The sequence below is a fragment of the Corapipo altera genome, unplaced genomic scaffold, assembly GCF_003945725.1.
Source record: "Corapipo altera isolate COAL_440 unplaced genomic scaffold, ASM394572v1 0, whole genome shotgun sequence".
Classification (NCBI taxonomy): Eukaryota; Metazoa; Chordata; class Aves; order Passeriformes; family Pipridae; genus Corapipo; species Corapipo altera.
Window position 1 is genome coordinate 70,275,783 of NW_020884872.1, and position 27,006 is coordinate 70,302,788.

At 44.5% G+C, this 27,006-nt stretch overlaps 1 protein-coding gene across 5 annotated transcripts in view; it reads left to right on the plus strand.

The window, feature by feature from the left end:
* SLC7A1 (solute carrier family 7 member 1) overlaps nucleotides 1–26,592 on the plus strand; it is a 44,864-nt gene extending 18,272 nt beyond the window's left edge. For all 5 annotated transcript variants that reach the window (XM_027651615.1, XM_027651593.1, XM_027651606.1 and 2 more), the window contains 11 exons: nucleotides 1,894–2,277; nucleotides 6,432–6,590; nucleotides 8,838–9,012; nucleotides 10,920–11,044; nucleotides 12,623–12,845; nucleotides 13,602–13,741; nucleotides 15,442–15,544; nucleotides 17,280–17,491; nucleotides 17,815–17,960; nucleotides 20,143–20,251; nucleotides 20,844–26,592. In XM_027651615.1, coding sequence (XP_027507416.1) covers nucleotides 1,908–2,277; nucleotides 6,432–6,590; nucleotides 8,838–9,012; nucleotides 10,920–11,044; nucleotides 12,623–12,845; nucleotides 13,602–13,741; nucleotides 15,442–15,544; nucleotides 17,280–17,491; nucleotides 17,815–17,960; nucleotides 20,143–20,251; nucleotides 20,844–20,953 — 1,872 coding nt within the window. In that variant the 5' untranslated portion in view covers nucleotides 1,894–1,907 and the 3' untranslated portion in view covers nucleotides 20,954–26,592. The remainder of the gene's footprint in view (nucleotides 1–1,893; nucleotides 2,278–6,431; nucleotides 6,591–8,837; nucleotides 9,013–10,919; nucleotides 11,045–12,622; nucleotides 12,846–13,601; nucleotides 13,742–15,441; nucleotides 15,545–17,279; nucleotides 17,492–17,814; nucleotides 17,961–20,142; nucleotides 20,252–20,843) is intronic.
* Nucleotides 26,593–27,006: the final 414 nt, after the last annotated feature.

Consider the following 27,006-nt stretch of genomic DNA (forward strand, 5'->3'; position numbering starts at 1 on the left):
CCGAGTTTGGTTCTGAGTCAAACTGGTCTTGCCTTTGACACTGACTTTGGAAAATAAATTCATTAGCACATCTTCTGTGTGTATCTTTCTCACAGTTGGCTGCAGTTTATGACAGGGATTTCTTTGTTCTGATTTGGAGGGCTTTTTTTGTATCTTCTGCAGCATTTTCTTCTTGGTGCATGGCACTGGGATTCTTCCCGTTTCCTGGAGCTCCAGGCTGGATGTAAACCAGAACCACTGCTGAGCAGAGTGGATGAGTTAGCCCCATCGCTGTGGTCTTCATAGGATGGAGGCGTCAGTGGGATCTCTGCATCACTCTGATGAGAGTTAGGCAAAACCTAGGACTTGTGTTGTCCTAGAAACAAACAAAATTCATAGGGAATGCTCCAGTGCTACACTCTTGTCCGTTTAATCCAGTTCAGAGTTTAAGACTGTCCTTTCCCAGACTTGGGGGGGTGGGCAGGTGTCCAGCCAAAAGGAATCCTGGCTGATACAAATTCGTGTGAGGTTCAAGTCGGCTGCGTGAACAATCTGACATATGAATGCACTTACTTAAAAACTTAGGTCTGACTTCCTGCTGAAGAGAGAAGATAGTTTTCCCTCTCTGTATGCACTGGGAACTCCCATGGTTAGTGAAATGAGATTTTTCTGATTGGCCTCAAACCTGCCTCTCTCTATTTGTCTAAATCCATGTCTATTGGGAGCATGTTGGTGGGAGACAATTCCTGACAGAGTGGGACTTGTAAATCCTCAGCCCTGTTCCTGCAGTTGTAATTACTTTCTCATAGTTGGGGAGTTAGCATAAAGCCACGAGAAAGGGATTTAAGCCAGGACTTAGGACTGGTGTCTTGGAAAAGGGAAGAGGATTTTTGGTTTTGTAGTTGATGTTATGGTGACAAAACTGAAGCATGGATTTAACAGTTGATTAAGTTTCTTAGCATGTATTTTCCCACCTTTTACACTGGGTTTTTGTGGAGCTGATGAAGTACCAATCTCACTGAATCGTGTTATAAGTTGCATTTAGTAATATTTTTGCCTACACATTATTCCCATCATAGTATTGATGTTAATGTGCAATGTGTACTGCTGGAAAGTGTACACTGCAGTCCAACATTGCATCAAAATAAAAGAACCTTTTCTGCTGAAGCCAGGCTTAATGGTGCAGTGTAGATATTGGGGTTGGTGTGGATATTGAGGTTGGGCTCTCAGAGCTACAGGATGCTGTCTAAGATGGAAGATGAGGTTCATCCTTGTAGGCTGTGTCCACACAGCCTGTAGATTTGTAGAGCAAAGTAGTTGTTTCTGAGAATCTGATGTCTGCACAATACATCTGATAGGAGAATTTATCCTGGAATAGCTCTTCCTGCAGACTGAGCACCCATCAGGTTGGGATATATTATGTATGCCCCTCAGGTTTAAGTGGCTTCAGGTTTAAGTTCATCCCTGTAGTATCTGTTTTGTGCACTTTACAAGCTCTCTGCAGCATGACCCAAATGGTACATTCACTTTTAAAGTACTCTTATGCCTAGAACAGGAAAACCCCTCTGAAATCTGAAAGGTGGACTTTGCATTTTTGGCTTGCCCACTTGTGTGTTGACTGGGTGACTGTGTAGTGGGGTGGAAGCTGGACTAAAGTGCTACCTCTCCCCTGGGAATCACACAGGCTTTGCAGCATGGCTGGGAGCTGGAAGCAGAAAGTACTTTGGGTTTGTTTGTTTTAATTGCCTGTGCTAAGTCTAAGTAAAATGGGAGACACTTTGCCACGTAAAAAGGTGGAAAGTGGGAAGTTTCATTTGGTGAAATGTAACAGTGCTGTAGCATTGTACCTGTGCAGCGATGCTGTTTTGGGAGTGTATTCTGCGCTAGATAATGATGGCAGCATCTTTCTTGCAGGCTCAAACACAAAGATGGAGTGTCAGAAAATTACAAATTTTGGAAACCAGCTTCTTCGCCGGAAAAATGTTGACTGCACTCGAGAAGACAGTCGGCTTTCACGGTGCCTCAACACGTTTGACTTGGTGGCTCTGGGTGTAGGCAGCACTTTGGGTGCCGGTGTCTATGTACTGGCTGGAGCTGTGGCACGGGAAAACGCGGGACCTGCCATCGTTCTCTCCTTCTTGATTGCTGCCTTGGCTTCGGTGCTGGCCGGACTCTGCTACGGAGAATTCGGTGCTCGAGTTCCTAAGACAGGATCAGCTTATCTCTACAGCTACGTGACTGTGGGTGAGCTGTGGGCCTTCATCACAGGTTGGAATCTAATCCTCTCCTATATTATTGGTAAGTATGGTGGGTGGGCTGTGACACCCTAGATTTAGTTCAGGGTGGCAGCCTGGTTTGTAAGGTCAGCCTTGTTTGAATGCCTGTGCTACTGTTACAAAATAGATGGTTCACTCTTGCTCTCACAGAGGATTTCAGGACTCATCTGTGGGGTGTGTTGTTGCTGGCTCCTGTCAGTCAGCTACAGAGTGGTGTGCTGCTGGCTGAGGGTTTGTCCTGACGCAGGCTTATTGCTGTTGTGACTTCTGAATCTCCACCTCATCCCTTTGGCATCCCCTAGCTGCTACACACTTGCCAGGATGCAAAAGAGTGTTCCCTCTGCTGAGAAAGGAATTGCTGATGGAAAGATGCTTTTATACAGAGCATTTGTACTCACAGCTGATCAAGGATTAATTCTGGTCCCTTTGGGATCTATTTAAAGTATCTGGAGATCAGAGTTTTGTCTTGTGAATGCCTGCAGAATTAAGCTGAGGATGATCTGCAGGTTCACAGTCTCTGGAAAGTACAAACCAAATCCCTTCTAAGCCCTTGACTCCCACTAGGAGAGGCCCTGGATGAAGCTCAGAGCATGTGCTATACAACTCAGCTGGTACATTAAAACTAAGCCACACTTTGCTAATTAAGGATTCCTGTCTTTTCAAGCACATTCTGGGCAGGCTGCTTGTCATCATGCCTGTAATTAAGTCTGCAACCAACTTGCCAGTTGAGAGTGAAAGCTTACTAAAGTGAAAACTGATTGTATACTAAATTATTAAAGGCATGGTGGTTTTTTTAGTGCATTTTATGGGATATGTAAGTATTACTTTGGAATTTAGTTTCCATGGAATTCACCTTCCCATATCAAGAACAACATAGTGGCTTAGCAGCTGTTTGTCTGAGGTCATGTTGGTTCTGCTCTGTGTGTTACCTGAAACATTTTCCTCCTTTCCTCCTCCTCTTTTTTTTTTTTTTGTAAAAAAAAAAGAAAAAAGAAGAAAGAAATGAGATGAAAAGCCAGAGTCATTAAGCTCATCTCCTTAGGAAATCTGAGTCCTGCTGTTCTTTTGTGAATAATATTCACTACAAGGAGGGGATAAAAATAATTTTTTTAAAAAGTGAGCATGTAATTTCCTCCAGACTTCTAAAATGGACTCTGCTTAGGCTGCATGTAGAAAATTTGAACAGACTTCTTGGTGATTTTTCTTCTGTTCCAGAAAGGTAATGATAAATCGTCTCCTTCGTGCTCCTCATCTAATTGGTTTTGGGTCCCTTCCCACCATGATACTGGACGACCAAAATGACTGACATAACTGTGGATGCTGTCCCAAAACCTGATTCTGCAAATGCACGATGAAAAGATTTGCCTACTGAATGTTATATGCTCAGGATCTGGGCTCAGAGTGGTATTTCTGAGACTTTTTTTTTTGCCCTGTCATAATGGCTTTTGAATGACTGCCTCAGTTTTTATTTCAGAGTTGGCTGCTCAGTGTATTATCACAAGGCAGAAAATTCAGTAAAAAATAAGTAGATACAGTCTATTAATGTGTTCAAACACAACTTTTTTGCTTTTATTTCATTCCTGTGTCAAAAACATGTGTTTGCAAACTGGCTTCCTCATAATCTGTGATGAAGGGTGGCTAAGGAGGAAAAACAACTGGGGGAGGATATGAAGTATAGGAGGTCTCTGTTTCTTTATCTTATCCAGCCTTTTTCCCAGTGCTAATTACCCCTCCTGTGAGCAAGGACAACTCCCAGCAGCTTCAAGGGTGTGGAGGAGAAAGATGTATTGGCAGGCACATGCTGCACTTCAGAGCCAGGAGTTGAGAGGGGCAGAAAGCCAATTTTTTTCTCATTTGAGAAAATGCCAAACAATGCCACTGAAACTGAGCTTGCATCTCTAAGGGGCTCAGTCTACCTGATGTTTTCATGCTGAAGTTCTCAGACATCTGTTCAGAAAGTATTGTGGGGGTGGAAAAAGAAATCCTGGGGTCCCAGGATGGGCGGCCAATAGCTTTTAATTAATTGAAGTGACTTGGCTTAGGGGAAGGCTGATGTGAGGTCCTGGCGGTGGGTGATGAGGAAAAAATGGGTGTGCAACTGATCAGTTAAGGTCTAGAGAGAAGGAAGAAGGTGTCCAGGACCAGGGATCTGCTGTGACCTTTCTTCTGGGATGATGAGAGTTTGGGGAACCATGCCAGATTGTAGGAGGCATTTCAGGAACTGGAAGTTGGTGGGAGCTGGTAGTATGATGAGTATGATGACTAACAGCATCCCTGGTGAATGGCTGCTGCTGGGTTTCTGGCACTTGGTGACCTTCTAGCCTGCGCCTGTTCCTGCTATGAGTCTGACACCTGTGTTCAGCAGTTCTCCTGGGGGTGGTGAGCTGCAGGCAGGAACCAGATCAAATCTGGCAAGGTTTTGCTGACCCAGTCCTCCTGGGTACAAGTTGAATGTCTTTGCACTGTGCTCTCTTAGCAACAGCAGGAGATTATCCAGGTGTCTGCGATGTTGGAATAATGTCAGATTCCCCCTGCTCCCTCAAGGCTGTTGGTTACAGAGAGTTCATGGTAAACGGCTGATAACTACATGGAACTGGCATCCAAGCAACTGGCATCTAATATAACACGTGCAGGAGCTGGTTGTTCCTGTCCTAGAACATGAAATATTAGAACTAGGACAAAAAAATTAGCGTTAAAATAGTCTTTTTCCTCAAATCGTGCCAAAGTTAAGCTGAAAAATTGTAATGTGGTATACAGTAACTTTTGGAATTTTTCAAGATTAAATTGATGGCAATGATGTCCCACCTCATTAAAGGTGTTCACACTGTGCACTTTGCTGTCTCAGTGAACAGAAGAGTCTCCGAACAGGTCTGTTCTGCAGCTTATTTTTATGCTGTTGCAAAGCTGGATTGGGGCGGTGAGTGTTCCCAGCTGTGCTACAGGTGCTGCCCGCCGCCGCTGCAGAGGATTTAGCTGTAGGTGAGCACGGACATTGTTTGACATGATTGCAGGTGCCGGAGTTGGGACTTGAACACCCACACACAGGTGAGTGTCTCAGAACAAACTGTTCTGGGTGGAAGGGGGCCCCTGATGGCATCCTCTGAGGAACTGCTCTGCAAACCAAAACCAAGCCAACCTCTTTTTTTAATTAGGTAATTATGTACAGTAGTAATTATATCATGCAATTAGGTGCAGTTATATATAGTGTACTGTATGAGACATGGGGAGTATGATGGTAACTTTAACACAGGAGATAGAGAAATTTGCTTTTCCCCAAACCTACTTATTTTACAAAATGCTGTCACTGTCTGGTGGTAGCTCCTCATTGTTACTATTTCAGTTCTCTGAACTGACTCTTATGGTCCAGACAATGTCCCTAACTTGATTGTCTTAAGACTACAGGTTCACTCCTCATGCCAGCAAGCTGCACGTGGTTGGGTGCTCTCGAAACTGCAGCAAACAGCGAACCCAGAGGGCACAGTCTGAGCACTTGCTGCAGGCAGGAGTCATGGCACTTGCTGGGATCATCACCAGCATCCTGCAGTAGGCTGACTTATGCTCAAATAACCTGTAAATTGTATCTGAGTCTTTATCTTGCTTGGATGCTCTAGCACTGGAGGTCAGAGCAGACCTGCAAGTCAAGAGAGAGCAGAGCATGCAGAGCTGGGCAAGTGGTGTGGTTCAGGCTCTGGTGCTCCAGCACTGTGCTGCTGGAGGGCAGCTGGCTTCTGTGAGGTCTCTCTGCTTGGCCTGCAGTCACCCCACTTGGGGGCCAGGGTTCTCTGCCAGCACGACACTTGGACCTCTCTGGTAACAGAAATTACCATGTTTGGGGGAAAGTCAGGCTGCTGGGGGTGTAAGGAAAAGGTCGGTTTGGGCAGTATCTAAGGCAAAGTTGAGGTTTATGAAGAAGCCAAACTAAAAGGATATTTTTCATCTTGTCAGCTGGGCATCAGTCTGAGACCCACCACCTGTGTGTGTTACCATCAGAGCAGATGCCAGGCATGAACACAGGCTGTGAGCTGGATATGCGGAGGAAAGGCTACTCCCAGCACCTGGGAGCACATGTAATGTTGCTTTGAGGCCCTCCATGCCAAAAAGCCTTGCAAGATGCCCCTAGTTTGGAACATGTGCCAGCCACAAAGGGTGATCTCTGTCCTTTCTGTCCTCTGGCAGGAACCTCAAGCGTGGCCAGAGCCTGGAGCGCAACATTTGATGAAATCATAGGGAAGCACATTGAAGAATTTTGTAAAAAGTACATGACGATGGATGCTCCTGGAGTTCTAGCAAAATACCCAGACATCTTTGCTGTGGTGATAATCATCATTTTAACAGGTGAAACACTGGGGGGTTGCGAGTTTTGGACCTCCTTCTCCTGTAATTTCATTGTTTGCATTTGGAATGAGCATGAAGTCCTGATTTATTTTGGACAACATGTTAGAGACTCTTTCTTTCCTACAAGTGTTGGATTGACCTATATAGGTGCTGTGGAGTTAGCACAGGGCATAGCCTGTTTACAAGGTTTTTAATTAGAGGGGAGCATTCTCAATATTTTTGAGCCACTTTTAAAACCTTCAATCAAATTTTATATAAGGAGGAAAAGAAAAGGTGACTTGTTATCCTCAATCAGGTATGGAAGTTTAATCCTTCCCTCCACAAATCCTATTACACAAGAATTTCATACAGTTGGTCTATTAACCTTATTTCCCCTATGATAATCTGCTAGGTTTTGCTGCCTTGAGATAGGAAAGTGAGGAAAAAAACCACACTCGGTTACAGTCTCATATACTACTGTTTTGTTTTTTTAAAAATATATATGGGCTTCAGTTTGCAGAAGTGAATTCAAGTATCCAGAGAAACAAATGTGTAATAAACAGTCAAGGCGTCTTTTCTTTTTCTACAAATGTGCCAAGGCTTTGATTATAATTGGGAAAAGTTTTGAAAACTTATAAGATCAAAATCCTTCTGAATGTTTACCTCTGCTCCAGCTGGATCTTGCAAAGCGTTACGAAGTTTAGGCAAATTTGAAAGATTATGCTTCTTATGTACTCCTTTGTGGTTTCTAGAACACAGAAGCTGCAGTGCCACACTACCAAGGTTATCCTGACATTTCCCACTGATCAGAATGGCCTTCTCTCAGCCTGAACTATGCTCGTGAGCACAGGCCTCATAAGCAAGGGATGCTTTGAGATCTGGGTTTGCATTTGGATCTAGGACTATATCAAGGGCTGCTGAAATCAGTAGCAGCCCTCTGTTTTCAGGATTACATCTGAGTGGGAGAAAAGATTTTCCTCATTGTTCATTTGTATATAATTGCTCTAATTTCAAGTTAGATTCTGGTCTTTCATCTCAGATACAATTTAGAAAATTTAGGACTTCTTACTTTAACAATACCAAGGTGTAAAATTATACAGATTACAGGTGGCTTTATGGCTCTGCATGAAGCAAATTCCCTCGATTTTAATAAAAAATGCAAGCCAGTCTTTTCTCAAAAAAGCTGCTGAATGAGCAGCTTTAATCTCAAATATAAGCACCACAAGTTTATTTCTACTTGCACTATCTTGAGCTTCAGAGTTCTACTAGGTACCTTACAAGTTTTTATGGGCAGGTATGCAATCTTTTGAAATGCTTCCCTGATATGACTGTGTCAGCTTATTTCCTGTCTTAAAAGAAGGAAAGGTGAGTGCGCAGGATGCTCCCCTCTCCTTGAAGTCCTTTGGAGTAGCAGTAAAAGGAAAAAACTGTGTTGTTCTTGTCTTCTCTCTGAGGCCTGTGTGAAGTTTTGTTACCTTCTCCCTCAGCCTTAAATTTGGATTAAAGGTTTCAGTTCTTAAAAACTGGACACCTGAAGAGTAAATGCAAGTTATGAGAGCTTGTCGTTCTGAGGAGCCAAGCTATGCCTCAGTGAGATTGTGTTTGCCAAAGCCTGTGACCATGCTCTGCTTCAGATAGATTGTCTTAAGACCAGGCTGAAATCATGCTCTTGCTGAACTCACTGGCAAAGCTCCTGCTGATCTAAATGGGAGCAGAATTCCCAAGATGCCACCTTCTTTTGTGTCTTCAGCACTAGAAATCGCTGCTAAAAGTAGAATCCTTCTGGATTTGGTCCTTACTTGTATTTCCCCTTGTTTCTAAGGAAAGTTGACTCTTGTTCATAACTTCTGCATTTGGCCAAGAACTCTAAGACAATGTTCCTTCATAAAAAACCACCTGTGGTGCTTTCTCTGGGTCTCTGGGTAGAGTTCCAGGCTGTGTCTAGGTGGCAGAGTGTAGCAGCATGAGGTGACCAGAGCTGGTGTTGAATGTGCTGGAAGTTTAGCTGTCTTAGCAAAGCACTTTACCAGTGGCACGTGCCACATGGGCGTGCTGGGTGGAAAGATGTGGCACATTCTGCAGTAGTAATGTCTGGGCTGGAGTCCTCATCCTACTTCTGGATGAGTTACACCTGGGCTACTTGGCTTTGTAGAGAAATGAGGTGTGGTAAGTTGGGCAGAGCACAGCATGAACAGAGTTGGGCTATGTCTGTGAGTCCCCAGCACCTGCTGCTGGTGGCAAAATACCTGACTGCTGTGTTTTCCCTAGGGCTTTTAATATTTGGCGTGAAAGAATCTGCCCTGGTGAACAAAGTGTTCACCTGTATCAACGTCCTCGTCCTTGGCTTCGTCGTGATCTCTGGTTTCGTGAAAGGATCTGTTAAAAACTGGCATCTGATTGAACAGGACATTTACAACACCAGCCGCAGCATTTATGGAGACAAGTAGGTTGGATCTTTTCTTCTCGTCTCAGAAGCTGGTACATTTTCAATAGCAAGTCTGTAGGGGGGGGGTTGTGGGGTGAATTAGAAAACCAGTGAATGGGATTGTTGCCTCCTTTGCCAAATACCTTGGAGGCAAAGCTGGCTTTGGTGGGTGCTTGCTGAAAGCGGTCTGTACTGATGGGCTGAAACTGCTACGAATAGGCTATGTCAACGTGGGCCCTGATGCAGAACTGATCATTTCTAGCCTCGTGACCAATATGACATCCAAATTTGAGAGAAAAGAGCTCTTCAGACAACCTCCTACTCAAGGCTTCACCAGGCTGGCTCTGGTGCCTGTATGAAGCCATGTCCAAGTATACTGTGTACTTTCTGTGGATGCTTGGGCAATATCCTTGGGGCATTGTTGTACCTTTTGGAGACTTTGTTCTAAACGCTTCAATAAAATGAAGGCAAGTTGCAGATAATTTAAAAGCATTGCAGTAAGCATAGCACAAATCTGTTTTTAATGACATTTTTCTTGGCCAAAATTCTGCCATCCTATATGAGATTAAAATTAAGGAGCTTACAAGTTAGTTAGTTTACTAGTTAGACAAAACTATTCATTTTCACTTGAGACTCTGCAATGCAGAATGAGGGCCTTTAAATATCCCCGTATACATCAGCTCAGTCCTGGCTTGCTATGTAACCCTTTATGCTGGCCTACAAGGAAGCAAAGTTTTGCACAGTCTGTTGAGATTCATAAATGTTGTGTGAGTCAAATTTAGCTTGTGTAAGAGCCACTTCTTGAGCCTCTGCAAAACTCAACCTGCTGCAAACAAATTGCTGCTATAGGACAGGTCTCCCCTCCTTTCCTGCTGTTATTCCCATGCAAGGAGCAATTAGTGCAATAGTTTCAAAGTGTAGCTCTTTGACCTGTAGCATTTCATATTTTTGTAAAATCTGTCTGGGGTTTACTTTCTCACTATTTCCAGAGTAATCCATGTTTGGGTTGTGCTGTTTCTGTGTGCCAGTTTTCATCTAAGTCTCAGTAGAGTTTCTGAGATAGAGTTCAAATGCTTACACCTGATAAGACTTGCAGATTTGGCATTTACTTTAGTTTACTTGCCTTAATTCATCCTTACAAAGGCTTTTCACTGAAAAAAGTGACTTAAGTCAGTTGAACTGAAGGATATGTTTTTTATTTGTCACTCAACACAGGCGCATGGATCTGGGCTCCCAATCCGGAGTGCACTGGGATCAGCATGTGTCTGTATGTTGACTTATATTAACTTTGGATAAGGCTCAGCAAAGCATTTGGTGTGTCAGGGATGCAAGCTCCACTTCTGCCTTAGGGCTGCAAGCATGGTTTGAGTATTAGCTTGGCACAAGGAATTTTGAAGTTGAGAATAGAGGATTGGATGGCTTTTAGACAGTCGTGGCACCCTGCATTCCTCTCTTATGTCTACTCATCTACACTTTGTCTCGAATCCCTCTTAAGTGAAAAGTGTATGGTTTACATGTTTCTCAGTCTTCAGCTTTTAGAATTACATCTTGTGCTTTTTCAAAAGCTTCTGTTTAAATGAATATGTATATCTACACACATACAGTAATATTAGGAGAAAATTTTTAATATTAATCCTATTTTCTCTTTGTCTTAGCCAAGACATTTTTATCCACCCCACAAAATGGGTGGTGGGAACAAACCACAAACCATTTTTATTCTGGGCATTCCCCAACGTGTTGGAGGCCAGTCCAGAGCTCAGCAGTGGGTAGGGCTTAGCAGTTTGCCTGGTATTTATATGCGAGCATGTGAAAGGGAGAGCCTGTTCCTTCAAACTTTGTCTTTGAATTTTGTTATGAGCTGTGTGAATAGCTTTGTTACTCCCACCTAGGCAGGATCACTTCTAATCCAGTGCCATGCGTTTTAGTCAAACACAGGAAGAAAAGCTCTACGGTGTTGGAGGGTTTATGCCTTATGGATGGAACGGAGTCCTCTCAGGGGCAGCCACATGTTTCTATGCTTTTGTAGGATTTGACTGTATTGCTACTACAGGTAAGAGGGAAGATGTTCTTTGTGGTTATGAACCTGGTTGCTGGTAGATTGGCTTTCAGTAATGTTGCAGAGCACAGATAATAGGGAATTCAGGGCACCACATTCATTGTCTCTCTGAACCTCAGCTCAAAGTAGATTTTTGGCTCATCTGCTCCTAACAGTGAAAGTGCTGAGTTTGTCCAAGTCCCTGGGTGCCTAAGTGCTGACTTCTAGCTACTGTGGCAGGCCATTAGACTGTGTAACCCACAAGCTTCCTCCCTCCTTCTTTGCCTGTAGGGCCCACTCTTGTGGATGATCACTGATGGTCCATCATGTCCAGTTTTATCAGTTAGGCAAACAGGGAAGGCCCAGATTCAGATACTTGGTATGACTGGGGAAGTTTGAGCCTCTAATTCTAACTGATATTTCAATCAACAGGTTATTTTAGAATAGGGTTCTTCAGGGCCTTCAGCTGAAAAAGCTCTGATGGTTTGGAGTATTTGAAGAGCCAAAGAAAGAGGAAGCCTCTGGGGAGTCATCTGCACCCTAAAGCTGTGCCTCAGAATCAGGGGGAGTTTTAATCTCTAAAGATTAAGATACCTCATTTAGAGAGAGAAGCCATCAACACTGTCATATTTCTTCTGGCTAAGAAGAATCTCAATTCCCTGGAGAAAGGAGGTGATCCTTGATTTCACATTAGACATGAATTGAGTTGCTTCAAAGTTGAAGAAGAGGAAGAAGGAAATCTTGACAAAGACAGATAAAGCAATACTGCCTGTTATTCTAAGCAAGGAATTTCAGAAGTGCTGGCTCCATTACTCCAGCCAGCCCTAGAGTCTCTCCTTGTAGGAGAAACACGTTCATCTGCCTTTGACTTCTGGGTGTATGGATCTGTGTTTGTTAGTTCATTTTCCTGAAATGTTAAACCTCAAGAACCCTTACTTTCAGAGCAGGTTTTTAGGACAGGGAAGGCACAAATCTGTTTCATAATTAATCAGTGCCTGAATTTTGATGAATTTTGGTTTTTTAGACATTTGTCCCTACTTGGTTGTTGAAAATTTTCCATAAAAACTATGGGGAGTCCTTTTTTCAGGAGGGGTTTTTGAAGACCCATATGATTATGAGGTGCTCTGCCTTTTCCCGGAACTGGGCACCTGTGGTGCCATGTTCATAGTATATTAATTCTGGTGGAGATGCTACTGAAGTGGTCATCCAGGGATTTGTCCTACAACTGCACAATAATTTCTCATTCCATCATTTGTGATCATTGAACTCTTCTTGGGTCTGCACCATCAGTGGGATAGAAGGAGTATACAAGGATAACCTGTTTTGGGGAAAGGCCTGTTTTCAGTCCAGACTGTTTCTGTGACTGCGTTTACAAGGCTTCCACAAGTGTCTATCAGAAGGATTGACAGGAGCAGCAGAAATGGAAGCAAACAGCTGTGGTAGGCCAAGTGGATGGAGCAGTCTGTTGACAGCATTATGGTCAGAGAGCACCTCAGTGCCCATGAAACCTTTGAAAGCCCCAGCCAGCATGCCCTAGATTGGGATAAAGTTCATGCTTGTCATTTAGCTGATATTTAAATTTCTTTCTTTTAGGCGAGGAGGTAAAAAACCCTCAGAAGGCCATTCCTATTGGCATCGTGGCATCTCTGCTCATTTGCTTTGTGGCCTATTTTGGTGTGTCGGCTGCCCTGACTCTCATGATGCCTTACTACCAGCTGGATACCAATAGCCCTTTACCCAATGCCTTTAAATATGTGGGTTGGGATGGAGCCAATTATGCAGTGGCGGTCGGTTCCTTGTGTGCCCTTTCTACAAGGTAAGACACTGCTCTTCCTTTTTGCATCTCTCAAGGCAAATCTCCAGCTTTTGTAAAACATGAAGCAGAGATCAGGCATGAAATTCAGAGCTATTGACTTCAAAAGGATCAGGATTTCACCCTGTGATAGATATCAGAGATGCACGTAACCAGTATCGCTTCAGAAATTCTCATCTTAACAGAAGACCCAGCAGGTGCATTTCAGGAATATAAATATGGATTGAGTGACTAAATCATGGAGGCAACTACGCAGTGGACATCCTACCATGCTGGATGGAGAGCAGACTTGTGTCAGGTAGTGCAGGGTGCATCTTCTGCAGCATGTGGGGCTTGCCATATCCGGAGGCCATCTGTCTGCAGATTATCTGCAGGACGGCCATCTGGATGGGAGGCAGGGCAGGCTGGAGGCAGAATATGTCATCTTCTCCTGCACTCGGGAGGCCCATTTCAGATCAACTTAGACATATTCAATTAGGTGAGCAACTCTAGAGGCTCATAGAAGTTACAGCTCTTTTACTACCTGAAAGTCAGGCTGGTTTCATGCCCCATGGCTAAGTTTAGGCATCCAAAATCATAGAGCTGCACCTCATTTACCAGCTATCAGTAATATGGGTGTTCGAAGGGGGCCCATGAAGGAGAAGCTAAAGTGAGCGAAAGCCACCTGTGTTCATACTGCCATAAACTAGCTTTTGTTTGTGTGCCTGTGCTCAGCAGGAAGTGATATAAGTAGATTATTTCTCCCTCCTGTGTCTGTAGTCTCCTTGGCTCCATGTTTCCGATGCCTCGAATAATTTACGCTATGGCAGAAGATGGACTTCTCTTTAAATTCTTGGCTAAAGTTGACGAGAAGAGAAAAACTCCAAGAATTGCAACAATGACATCAGGAGCTGTTGCAGGTAGGATCAAAAGACTTGCACAAATCTGAGGAAAGGAGACATAAGCTCATCCTTGGGGCAGATAAATCCGCCTGACTCTAGCCCACTTACTAATCGGATCTATTGCACAGCATGAAATCCCAGAGGGTGCCCTGGGTTTCCAGGGCATGCCTTGGAGGGTCTGGGTGAGCATGAGTAGCTTGCTGTGTGCGTGTCCCTCTTTCTCAGAGCTCATTGCTGCCATCCTGTCTCATGCCAGGAATTGCCTTTATCTGCTCCCTGGGTGCTCTGCAGACCTTAAAAATAATTAACTCCCTGCAAGGTGGAAGCCAGTGGTGCCCCAGCGTCCTCGTGGCTGCTGGTCTGGCTTGGCTGAAGACACCTCATCACCTGTGGGTAGGAGGTCTGCGGAAGATGCCAGAGCAGCCGGAGACAGGCAGATGGCCCCTGTGGCACTGGCATTTGTTAATCAGTTAGACACAGCTGGCAGCCATCCTGCCATCTCTTCTTCTTTCTCCTGGCTCCCCAGAAATATCAGAATTAAACCTCCCAGACAGCAAGGATGAGCGGCTTACCTTGTTCTTGCAGCCTCTCCCTCCCTCACAATGCTTAGCAAAGAGGGGAGCCTTGCCGCTTCCTTTTTACCTGCCGCTGCAATGAGCATTCTGCTGGGATGAGCCATTGGTACAAGAATGTGCCACCTTTGGTGGGGAGTTGCTGCCAGACTGCTGCCCTGGGCTCTGAGCTCCTATGAAAGGGCTTAGCTCCTGTTGCTGAGACTCGCAGAGCCTCCTCACAGCTGCTTCTCCCACACCTTTTTCTTCAGGTATTCTGTGGTGGGGTAGGAAAAAGAGCCATATAAAGTATAAGAAAGTGCTTTGCAGTCCCTTTCGGTCTCATCTGAGTGGTCCGTAGTGCCTAGGACCAAAGCCCACGTGAAGCTGCAGGGACAGCACTTGCCAGCTGAGTTTGAATGCTGGGCTGGTTGTTGGGCCTCCAGGTTATGCATTAAGGACAGGCTGGGCTAGGCTCAGCTCTGAGGTCCCTGCACTCTCATATGACTGTTTGCATTACCTGATGTCTGACTATGTGTTCTCTGCTTACTTGCCTTCTGAAGGCCCCTATACAAAATTCTGTACATCCGGGGTTGCCTGGTGAGGGTGTGTAAGCAGGGTAATCCCTAAGGGATGGCAGTCTATAACTTTTCTGGAAACCCCCATGACAAGACATGCTACCTTCAAGATGCCCTCCTTGATGCTTGGTCCCATTGCGTGCACAAGCTTGATTTCACCCCACCTGAGCTGAAACACAAGGCAGCAATGTACTGCTTATCCTCTCTCCCCTGTAGCTACTTCCAGGAGATAATTGTGGCTTTAGGGGTGCTGCGGCTCCACTGGGGGACTCCAACAATGAGGTTGTGGCTTAAACTGCTGCTCATTGTTGGTACCTGGGTGAACATACCCGTATGAGACGAACAGGCTGGCATTTACTGTAGTAAGTGGTTCCTCTTGTTTCAGCTAGCGAGGCTGTGCTGGGACAGCATGTGAGGGCTTGGGGTATTCATGTGCTGAGGCCTGCCTCTCCTCATCTTAGGACATCTTGAGCTCTCCTGCCAAGTCCTGAGCAACAGTCACACATGTGCTGTGTCGTCGTTAGCACTCTTGAGATGTGCGTGTTCTGCCGTGTTACTAGTTTTTCTTCTTTCTCGCCTTTTCCTACAGCTGTTATGGCCTTTCTTTTTGACTTGAAAGATCTTGTGGACCTCATGTCCATCGGGACCCTCCTGGCTTACTCCTTGGTAGCAGCCTGTGTGTTAGTACTGAGGTAAGAATGTAGAAACTGCCTTTCTTGTCACACTGGCAGAAATCCACACAGTGATCAGATGCCTTCATAGTTTCTATAGGCCTAGTGAAACTATGAGCATCTCCAGCTATAAGCATCTGAAGAGCTTGTTTCTCTGAGCTCATGGGGGACTGTGTTAGTTGTATCTACAGTGGGGTCCTCTGAACTTGGTTAACCCTTGGTCCATACCACTCCTGCTGCGGTCAACTCTAAATGCCCTGGGAGATATGCCAAGGGATAGGGGTGAGAGATGTGTGGTCCTCGTCACCGCTCTTATTCTCACTGGGGATACACTTTCAGGTTGTCTTATTTTTGGAAGGGGCTTCAAGGTAAAGTCTAACAGCAGCAGGAGCAAAAAAGCTGAGCATGTGTTTACAGGATCAGTGCCTCTGTGTCTTTTAGAAGTGCTGAGCTCCTATAGCTTCCCAAACCTAAGCTGAAAATTGAGTGTCTTCAGTGCTTGGCACCTCACAGATGACAGCACTCTACCAATGAAAACTGTACTATGAAGGTCATGTTACTGAAAAATACCTTTGTGTGTTCAATGACTTATTCAGAGTCAGATGGAGGCTTTCTACAAGCTCACAGCAAATGCACTGAACTAAGAAGAGTCTTGCAGCAGGTGAAGGGCCAGTGCTGTACTGTAGTATCATTGCTTCGTGTTTGTGCTCTCCTTCCTGCCCCTTAAAAACCCTTGCCAATTTTCCTTGCCCTTGTTACTTTTCCTGAATTCTCAGCCCACTTTTTTCCTCAGAGCTAGAAATGGCTTTTTAATTTTTTTTTGCCAGTTGCTGTACCTATTGCATGACATTTCCCCCATCATGGATTGTCAGAGCTGACAGCCTGTCTTGTAGTGGCTCAGGCAGCTGATTTGTCTGCCCTGTTGACTGCCTAATGATGTAGCAGGTGAATTGTTTTCAAAGCTAAAAGATCCTGCTACTGGTTTCTTGCTGTGATTGGACCCAAGGATTTCACTGCATTTCTCAGTTTGCAGTGTTTCCCAAATATCCTCGTTGTACACACATCCCCAGGGGAGCAGTTTTAAGGTCTTTCAAAATGGCCCAATCCTTTAGTCAGAATTTTAGGTGAGTCACAGACAAAACATTCTGTAACAGAGAGCCGAGGCTGGAGTGGTTTTTCTTTATGGATCCACGTGGTTGTGTGTCACAGCCCTTTTGAATGTGCTGTTTACACAGGCAACAACCATCTCTTCCTTCCCTGTGTGGCAGCAGACAAGGTAGCAGAAGAGACTGGGACAGAGGAGTATGAGGCACCAGGAATGTCTCTGCTGGATGTGATATCTGCTGAACTGTTAGCTCAACCACCTCCTTTCCAAAAGGCAAGAGCTGAACTGCCACTGATAACACAACAGCCTGGTTATGACTGTCTGTCTGTCCCTCTGCTGCTTCCTTCTCCAGTCCTATCAACTCATCGTGTTTTGGTGACAAGGATGACTGTTTATGAAAGAGCACTGTACACTTTAAAAGACTTGACATTACAACCAAGCTGTAGGTGATAAGAGCTGACTATATTTGCTTACATCATTATGATGTTAGTCATCAAATATCCCTCTGAAACAGAAGGGTGTAGACGTTATGTGGGCCTTTTCTGGTGCTGCAGTGATCTGGGGAGCAGCCATGAGTATGCATGTGGCTTTTAAATGAACGGTACCCTGTGCCAAACTGATTGGTTCTTTGTGTCATTTCTTTTTTCCTAGGTACCAGCCAGAGCAGCCTAATTTGGCATACCAAATGGCTAGGTCAACAGAGGAGACAGATAACAATGAGTCTGTGAGCACCAGTGAGTCACAGACTGGATTTTTACCAGAGGAAGAGGAGAAGTGCTCCTTCAAAGCTATACTGTTTCCCCCAAATTTGGACCCTTCCAAATTATCTGGCTCGGTGGTGAACATCTCAGCCTTCATCATTGGTAAGCACTGGGCAGTGTGTCTCTGGAGCACAGAGCTTTGTACTCACCATGGTGGGAAAACTCACATCCTTGCTGTGATTTTCATGAGCTCTTGTAATGGCCAAAATAACTGAAGATCTGCAGATTAAATTTCTGACTTGAAGAGAAATGCACAGATGGGGTGTGGGGGGGTGTACAGGGGGAAAGACATATCTGTTATGGTTAGTTTTTTAATAAGTTGCTGTTTTGTTTGCTGACCTTTCAGATTCTGCTTGTGGCTTGTTGTTGGTTTTCTCCTGTATCTAAAAAAAAAAAAATCAGTAACCTTCGGTGTCTGTTCACAGGTTTCTTTATTGTGTGCAGCTGTATCCTGAATGCCCTTATAACAAATATTGCAATATATGTATGGATTATTGCTGTCATCCTTGTTCTCATTGTCAGCTGCATTATATGGAAACAGCCTGAAAGCAAAACTAAACTCTCCTTTAAGGTGAGTGTCCTGGGACGTGTAGCTAAAAAAGAGCTGTTTTGGGAGGTGCTTGGAGGAGGAAGTGCATGTTGGCCTGTATCAGAAGGGTGGACCTGGCCAAATATAAGCATGATGTGAACTTTCCTATCCAGGAGAAGCTAGAAGGGCAGACCCTGCTGCAGAGGTGTGGCTGGAAAGGAAGGGCAGACTCTGCTTTCAAAAGCAGATGGTTATAAGATAGGGTAGAGACAGAGACTGGACGAAAGGGGAGAGTTGTGAAGGGCCACATCAGATCGTGGATACAGAAGGAGAAAGAACACAAGAAGCAAACTTGTGTGTGAGGATCAGAGGGGTACTCACTAAAAGGCTCTAAGAAGGTGAACTTTCATGTTCTCCTTAGTCCCCATGGAGGCTAAGGGATGACCATTCTCTCTTTAACCGCCTTAAGTGTGAGAAACTGTTGTTTTCCTGCCCTGTCCAAGCACACCATCTTTTCAATATTAAACAAACACCGGGATGTTTTTTTCCCCCCAGTGTAATCCTGCAAGTCATGTTTTATTGTATTGATTTCAGGCTAGTTCCCCAATTTATTAAATTAATTTTGGATTCTAATTCCATCCTCTAAACTGCTTTCATTTTGACTGCTTTTCAGATACGTTTTTCAGTAAATTCAATGATAATAACTTAATCCAGCCAGAGTTTTCCAAGGTAGTGTTTCCAGTTCATTTTGAGTGTTATGGTCCCAGAGGTAGAAACAGAAATGTCCAGGAGCAGAAAACTCAGGAACTCTCATCTAGGCTGTATTTTCTAAACTTGCTTCTGAGGAGGTCTCTTCACCTTTCACTGAAGGTATTTTACCTCCTTTTTTTCCCCTGAGCCACTACCCTGTCCAAGAAAAAAGAAAATTAGACCTATCTCTGCTAAATCTGTAATCATAGAATCATTTAGGTTGGAAAAGAACTTTAAGTTCATCAGGTCCGACCATTAACCCAGTGCTCCCAAGTCCACCACTAAACTGTGTCCTTCAGGGCCACATCTGCACATCTTTTAAATACCTCCGGGGTGGTGATTCCCTACCACTTCCCTGGGTAGCCTGTTCTAATGCCTGACAACCTTGTTACTTATCTCCTTGCTGTTCTTTAGGCATTCACAACCTGACTGTGATTTTTCTCCTAAGTCACTCTGGAAATCCAAGGCTGACCTGTTTGTTCCCCAGTTGTTTTTCTGTATTTTTTAATAAGTAGTTTTTCTCCCTTCTCCAGTCTTTAGACACCTTACAATTCTACCAAGAGCTCTCAGAGATGCTTATTAATAGTTCAGAGATCACTTCTGCAATATCTGGGTACATAACTCACCCACCTAGGGAAATTTTATTTGTCCCTACTGACTTGACAAAGCCAAATTTAGAAAAATATTCTTCTTTTCTTTTCTAATTTGTGTGCCTATCTCCTTTCTCTAGTGATGTGAGCAGCTGCTTACTGTAAGTTCTTTTTTTTGGCAATGCTTAGATCAAGAAAGGCCCACATTTCAGCCTGTTTCTTTTTATAAATCTTCCTTTCCCTTAGGAACAAAGTTCACTGTCCTCTTAGTTCCACCATATTCACAAAGCTTTCTATTGTTATAATTTGTCTTGTTTGATTTTATCTTTACATGCCAGTGCTATTTTTTTTTTTATTCTTATTTGGCATTTTGGCTTTACTGTCTCATTCTTCTTTGACTCTCAGACCACTAAGGCATTCTTGGCACAGCTGCAGTCATCTCTTGCAATATTTGCTGGTTTTCTTCTGCTTCGGGATAATTTTCTCTCTATTGCTAAATTACCTTGGTATCTGTTGAATGAAGTTCCTTAGGTCCCTCCTCTGACATTCCCCTTACCTTCCTCTCTTGCTATTCAATAGGTGCCTCTCCTTGGTTTTTCCTCTTCTCTCCTTCACCCCACAGAATTCGCCTCCTTGCTAAAATTCACCTCTTGCCTCCTTACAGACCACAAAACAAGCTTCTTAAAACAGATGAACAGCATTGTTTACATCCCGCTCCCATGGTGGACTGATGTCCTCCTTTTGGGTTTAACCTTGCTTTTTCTCAGATCTGACAGCTGAAGTTTTGGTAACAACCATCACTTCCCATTTACAAGGAATGTGATGTTCTTTCCTGCCCACTGTTCCATCCCTGTGGATGTAACGTATCCCTCATTCTTTTTCAGGTACCTCTTTTGCCCTTTCTTCCTGTTGTGAGTATTTTTGTGAATGTTTACCTCATGATGCAGCTAGATGTAGGCACATGGATACGGTTTGCAGTCTGGATGCTCCTAGGTGAGTTAGAGAGTAAAAAATACTGTGTTCAAAGTTACTAGGTTTTGTTAACCAGAAATTTATTGTAGCATTCCAGGGAGGGATCCTGCATTCTGATCATCCCTGGGCAGCCCTGGTGACTTCACTGAAGCCATTTAGGCAGTCTCAAGCTTTGTTTCAAATTCAAGGATCTTAAAACCTTTGTGAGGACAGCATAACAACCCATGAACCATCTTATGGGTCTTGTTGCCGACAAGAAGCCATAGAGTGTTTTTTGTTGACTGGCCTTGAGTTGCTGTCCATGTGGTGGGGCTTATGGTTTTGGAGCTGAAGAAGCTGAGCTGTATCCCAAGATGTTCCCAGTAGCCATGTGGATAAGGCTGAATTGCCTGAAATGCTCAAATGAGCACCCCATTTGGGGCTGGGATAGATTGACTTTTAAAGACTAGTGCCTGCGGGCTTTTTTTTCCCTAAGGATGGTAGTGGCTGTCCATGAGAAGCTAACGATCAGGATGGCTGGGCTTACACTGGTGTAACTTGTGTCAGTGGGTGTGAGTAGGGTTTTCTGTTTCCTTACAGAGCTAATGGTAACCTCTCCCCTTGGCTTCCACAGGCTTTATCATCTACTTTGCCTATGGAATACGGCATAGTGTGGAAGCCACCTACGCGGCGTCAGCAGATGTGGAGAGAAACACAGACGCTGGCTCAGACAGCTGTAAATGACTGTGTTTGGCTTACAGGCAACTGGTAGCTGCAGTGAAAGAAGCTTTGTGGTGGGGATCCTGAATCAGATTGCACCTGATCAATCAGTAATGCAGGAATAAGAAAGCCTAATGCAGGCCTCCCCAACCCTTTTGCTGCAGCTTGCGGTTTGTTTAGTAGCACAGTTAAAAGGGATCACAAGGAAAAAAGACACAACTCTGGAATACTCCTGGCAGCACTGTCAGCTCACCTGGGGCTATGTGCTTCCTTCTCTCCCTCTCCTGTTTTGTTTTTTTCCTCAGTATGTAGAAAGAGAACTGCTTCTGTGTGCCAGTTAACCTTAAATGCTGCTATGAAACCAAGCCTCACAAAGGTCTTTCTCAGTAGCCCTGAGAATTACCTCCCCACAGATACTCTACCTGATTATACATGGAGCAGATTTTGCAGTGCTACTGTCAAGTGTAGACCAGATCCATCCTTCACCCTATGTGACCTGTACCCCACGTGTACGCACAAAAAAAGGCTCTCACCAAACAACAGATTTCACTGGGTTAAGAAAGCACCTGCAAGATTTTAATTCTTTAAATTATTAGGTCTCATAGTTTTTGTTGTATTTAACTTGTTTTTTTAACTATGTACTCATATGCTTTAAAGCACATTTCCACTGCTGTGAAATGTGGGAAGGTTTGTGGTTGCTGTTTGTCAGGTGAATGGTCGCTTGCCAGCAAACAGGGAATGCCAGTATATATTGCTGCTGCCTGTACACTCCACAGAAGGATTGCCAGGTTTAGTGAGGAAACTGTGTGGTGCAAGTACTTGAAAGGCTTGAAAGGAATGGGTGCCTCTAAAGAGACGTCCTACCTCTTTGCCTTGGAAATCACCAGTGTGGCTGCAGTGGTGAGGTGGCTGGCAGAGGTGAGTCCAGCTCTGACAGCAAGTGGAGTCCTATCTTCCTCTCCCTGCATCAGTTCTGTGTGCTGGCAAAGTGGCATTAGCAAAGGATTTGGCTGTGATACTTCCATTTGGTGTTGGTGAGTGGAACACATTTCTGCTTTGGAAAGGGAAGCACAGAAGAATCCTCAGGGTCATGAAGTTCATTCATGAGCAGTGGTGGTGTCTGCCCCCTACCCAGGGGAGGCTGTGTGGAGGTGCAAGGGCTTCTCAAGTCCCGGCAGAGCATGCAGCCCAGAAAACACCGCTAAGCTCTAGGGTCTGACTTGCTGAGAGGAATTTTCCCTTTGCAGCTGGAGATCATTTCCAGAGCCTGGCTGTGAAAGGTTGGAAATTTGGAGTTGAGACCAGGGGCTGTGTTTGGTTGGCAATGCCTTGGTTTTGCTGCAACATGATGTTTGTTTTTTAAATTCTCTCTAATAGCTTTCCCCAGCCAAATTCATCCACTACCCTAAAAAAGGCTTGTTAAAGCATCATGAAGGTGGGCCATGCCCATGTAATGCCACTGATTTAAATTCATGCTTCAACTTGTACTGAAAAACAAATCATGGAATGGTTTGGGTTGGAAGGGACCTTTTGAAGATCATCTAGTCTAGCCTCCCTTCCGTGGGCAAGGACATCTTTCACTAGATGAGATTGGTCAAAACCCAGACCTCAGATGCTTCCAGGGATGGAGCATCCCAAACAGATACTGCGGAAACCCCCTTTCCTGACTGAGTGGATACTTTCCTAGGTGTCCTCCATACTACTGTCTCTGAACACTGGACAATCTTTAATCTATTTGTCAGCATGGCTCTTGCTGATGAAGCGACAGGCTCTTGTCCCCATCATTCAGTTGGAGAACTGAAGAACGGACCCCTGAGTGACTTGCCCAGGCTCTCACCAGGCATCTGGTGCAGCAGAAAGGAGAATCAGACAATTTCCTGGGTTACGTGGCCGGACTGTGGACCATCTCTCACATGTTTCCAAGAAAGACTTTGTAGCCTTTCTGCCCACTGAAGTGTTTTAATCTTGGCGTCTTTCTAATGTGCTGGGAGGCTCTTCTTGGCAGGATTGGAATTTGAGGGAGTGAAGGCAATGTGTTCATTGCTTCCCAGGTGCACTTCAGGGTGTGTTTTGAGTGCAGTTTCCCCCAAAAAATGAAGTGGGGGTCTGCTCCAGTCAGTGGGTCTTGACCACCTGCCAAGCCTTTGCACCTTATGCATATACAAAGTCTTACTCAAGCAGGGGGAGATGAATATAGAAATTAGAAGCCACTACGTTGAAATCTATTTTGTTTAAACACAGGCAAGGTCAACACACTCCACAGCCTCCCAAAAGACACTGAAGATGTGGTGAGAGCAAGAAGATGAAAACTCAGAGGGGAGCAAAGTTTCCTATTGTACTAAAAATGTAAGGATGTTTTTCTCTACCTGGGTACCAGCTCCTGAGCAATTATAGCATTAAGCAATGACCATTTAGGGGTGAATTCTGACTGGAAGTGTGTTTCCAAAGAAAATTATTTTAACATATACAGATTTCTTGCAGTATGTAAAATTTTTTTATATAGGTGTTAACTTATTTTTGTTGTCTGCTTAGAGATCTGTTCTGGTTTTTATATTCCATTACTTTGTTTCAGCTTTTGTGACATAATAGCAACACATAGAAGAAGAGAAAGTCCTGATGGGGGCCATTTTTCTTCAGTCGCTTTTTCTCTGAGAAGGTTCATAGGAAAACCATTCTGTGTCAACAGATTTGATATTTAAATGTGCCCTTATGTGTACCAGCCCCAGAGCCACATGCCATAAATTTGCTTTTAGAGGTGAGGGTCTTTAGCTCTGTCTCCCGCTGCTCCATCATGACTTCAATCCATCAGTTCCCTGGTGGTCATTGCTGCTGTTGCTCTTGTTTGTTGTTGCTACTCACCAGATACAAGGAGGTGGAGGGAATCTGCAGCCCTGCACAGTGACAGGGAAGTGCAGGTGTCTCCCTGGCTCTCTGTGTACCTGCTTCTCCTGTGTCCAGCTGGACGTGGGGACCTCCTGGCCTCCTCTTCACATGTTTTGACCCAGGGAGTGGACTGCTGAGGAGGTGATGAGTTTGACACAGCTGCATACTTCTGCCTCATCCTCTCCTGCCTGCATCTACCCCTTGCTTGTCCATTTTTTTAAGCTAAAAGGCAAGTCTGACTGCTTCTTTCCAGGACAATGTCAAGGACTTTGCTGAATAGTGGGTTTTTTACTATTTTATGGGGGTTTACCATTTTCTGCCTCCCTGCTGATGTGTGCATGTAACACAGATCAAGCGAAGTATCTTTGGAGTCATGCAACTGCTGCTATAGCCTTGCTGTTGTGGATGATACACTTTCATTCGAGCTTTCCTCTGTGAATAGTTTAATCATAATTTTATGATGCAAATATTTTGTAGAGCATTTTGTTGCATGAAGAGTTGGGAATGGAGAAGCAATGCCTTTGCTCAGCACAAAAATAGATCCTGGCATGCTTGATATTTAGGGGCAGGCTCTGGCCCAAAAGAGTGACCTTATTTCAGCATATTTGGTTGCTCCCAGTCTGCTCACTTGAAGTTTCCTTCTGGGAAAGCTGTTGGAATGGTCCTACTGACTGCTTGTGCATGATGGGCAGAGGTTGGCAGCACTGAGGCTGCAACTCGCAGTTATACAGCAAGTCTGAGTATGTAGCCAGCCAGCCCTCCTCAATGGAAAATTACTGTCAAAACAGTTTTCCTTCCCCCCCCCAAACAAAGAAATTTTTTTGGTTCAGAGATGACTAGCTTTTGATTATTTGCTTACTATTTTCATTCTTTTGTCACTGAAAGTCATTACTGACTGGTTTTCGACTTCACTTCACTTTACCCTTTTCTCATCCCTCAGGGTGGAGTTTGATGCTTCTCTGGGTAGAGAGTGCTTGTGCTGGGAGTCGAACAGCTCTGCTGCATGAGGGGGTATGGGGCTGCTCCCCCCCCCCGTACTGTTTGGCCATCGTGGGGGCTGGGGTATGCTGCTCCTGGTTCAGAGCCATATGTGCTTGGTCACAGCAGGGGAGAGGGGGCTGAAAGGAAACACACTGATGGAATTGCTGCTGGTGCTGACACCACATGCTGCTGTTTACTGCTGGGGTTTTAGAAGGGTAAAGTTTTAGCTGGCAGTGCCTGCCATAGATGCTCTTACTCTTCGTCCATCCCACAAAAACAAGCTCCTATTCCTGGTGTATAGAGAGTGCCTGTCACTGCCTGTTGCCTCTGTTCCTACTTACTCAGAGACCAGAAAGTGATATGATAGAATATTATGTTTATATTTGTAAAATCTGCTTCTTTAGTGATTGCGTTTTATATACTAATGAATTCCAGTGAAAATTCTTAAATCCACCCCTAAGGAAAGCCATGTACAAGTAAACATTGCTATCATCTGCCCAAATGAAGGAAGAGTGACAGGCAGGTCTGGCAGGCGTGAGGGGCTTGCATTGACCGGGAGGAGCAGGAATGAGGCTGGTTTTCATGCAGCAGGCTCCCCTGAAATACCTTCCCTATGTGCATCTCAACACACTCCCCTTTCAAAGCAAACCTCTTCCCTATGGCAGAAAAAGCATCTCTTCCTAAAGCCTTGGATAACCTCGTGATGTCCGCTGAGATTGACTTTCCAAGCAGGTCTTATTTCTTCCTTCTCCTTATGAAAAAATTGCACTTGTTCAAGGCTAAATCTGTACATATACAGTGAACTGATGCTTTCTCCTCATAGCCACCTCACCTTTCCACAGGGCTGCCAGCCTGATGTGGGATGCCAGCCTGCCTACATCCCAAAAGCAAGCTGAAGGCAAGGCTGCCTCGATTGTGTCATCAATTGTGCTGCCTGTTGCCACTCGCCTCGTGGTTTATCATTCATTTCCCATTCCAGCAGCAATGCCTCTGCCATAACCCCCCTGGGCTGCCTTGCACTCTACCTTACAGTTGCAGCTGAGGTCCCACTGGGAGTCTGACACCCAGCTGGAAAACAGATGATCCTGGAATGTCTCTGCTAGCAAGAGCCAGACCTCGATTTTTCTCAGGGTATTTGCTCTTGGCTCACACTGCAAAACATGGGGTTCATCTGAGACCTGGCAGGCTCCAACCAGCAAGAAGCACCTTTTCATCCCAGTGCTCTGTGGGACAGTGGTTTTGGCAAAGTGACTCATATTTTCGGGATAACACTGGGAAGCAAAGTGTTCCCTTGCAGCACTTGTGTGTTCCAGCTGTGCTGGGTGCAAGGGGCCGGAGGAGCTGGTAAAGCAATTTTTCTGACCGAAGCCATGGAAGAGTGTATATTTTTATTTTTCAATTATTAAAATTATTAAGCAAAATGTAAATAACTTTCCGTTGTCTGATGGTCTATTTTCCTAATGATTTTCTCAGAACTTTTTATGGGTGTGATAAGTAGTTTTAATGCTTGTTCAGTAATCAAATCTATTTTTTGTCTTCTTTATCTTTGTTTCGGTTTGGTTTTTTTTGTTTTACCTTTTTTACCAAGTTCATGTAGCAATTAAAGCCTTAAGTTTTAAAATGTGAACCTTGCCCTTGAGCACAGCGCAGGTGTGTGGCTACTTCTAATCCTGGCAACACTGTAAATACTTGTCCCCTCAACAATGCTTTTGGAATTTGGAAATTCACTTGTAATTATCTGGTACAGCATTAAAACATATTTCTTAATATCCAAATAAATTATGCCTATTGTTTGCCCTCATTTGCAAGCCTGCCTCTGTTTTCCACCTTGTTCCAATGTCTGCAGGAGAGCACTTGCTCAGGGAGCTGCTTGTGGTAACTCTACCCTGTCTTTTGGATTTGCTGAGACAGGTAGGACACTACATAATTTGGGGAATTTGCTGCAGACTGGGTCTGTGCTCAGTGCTGAGCAGGTTGTTGCTGCTGACAGTGAGGTGACTCAGCCCCTGTCTTGTACTACCAGTTCAGGTATTAGGTGGAACTTCAAGAACCTGCAAAGGTAACTTAAAATTGACCCAGGTGATATAAATTTTGCTCACATTGCAGTTTGGTTGCCTCAGGAAATTAGGACTGTAGTGAATGAAGAGTAATGCTCGGGGGATTTTCCAGGAGAGGGCCTGCAGGACAACACAGAAACCACCAGGCAGGAGGAG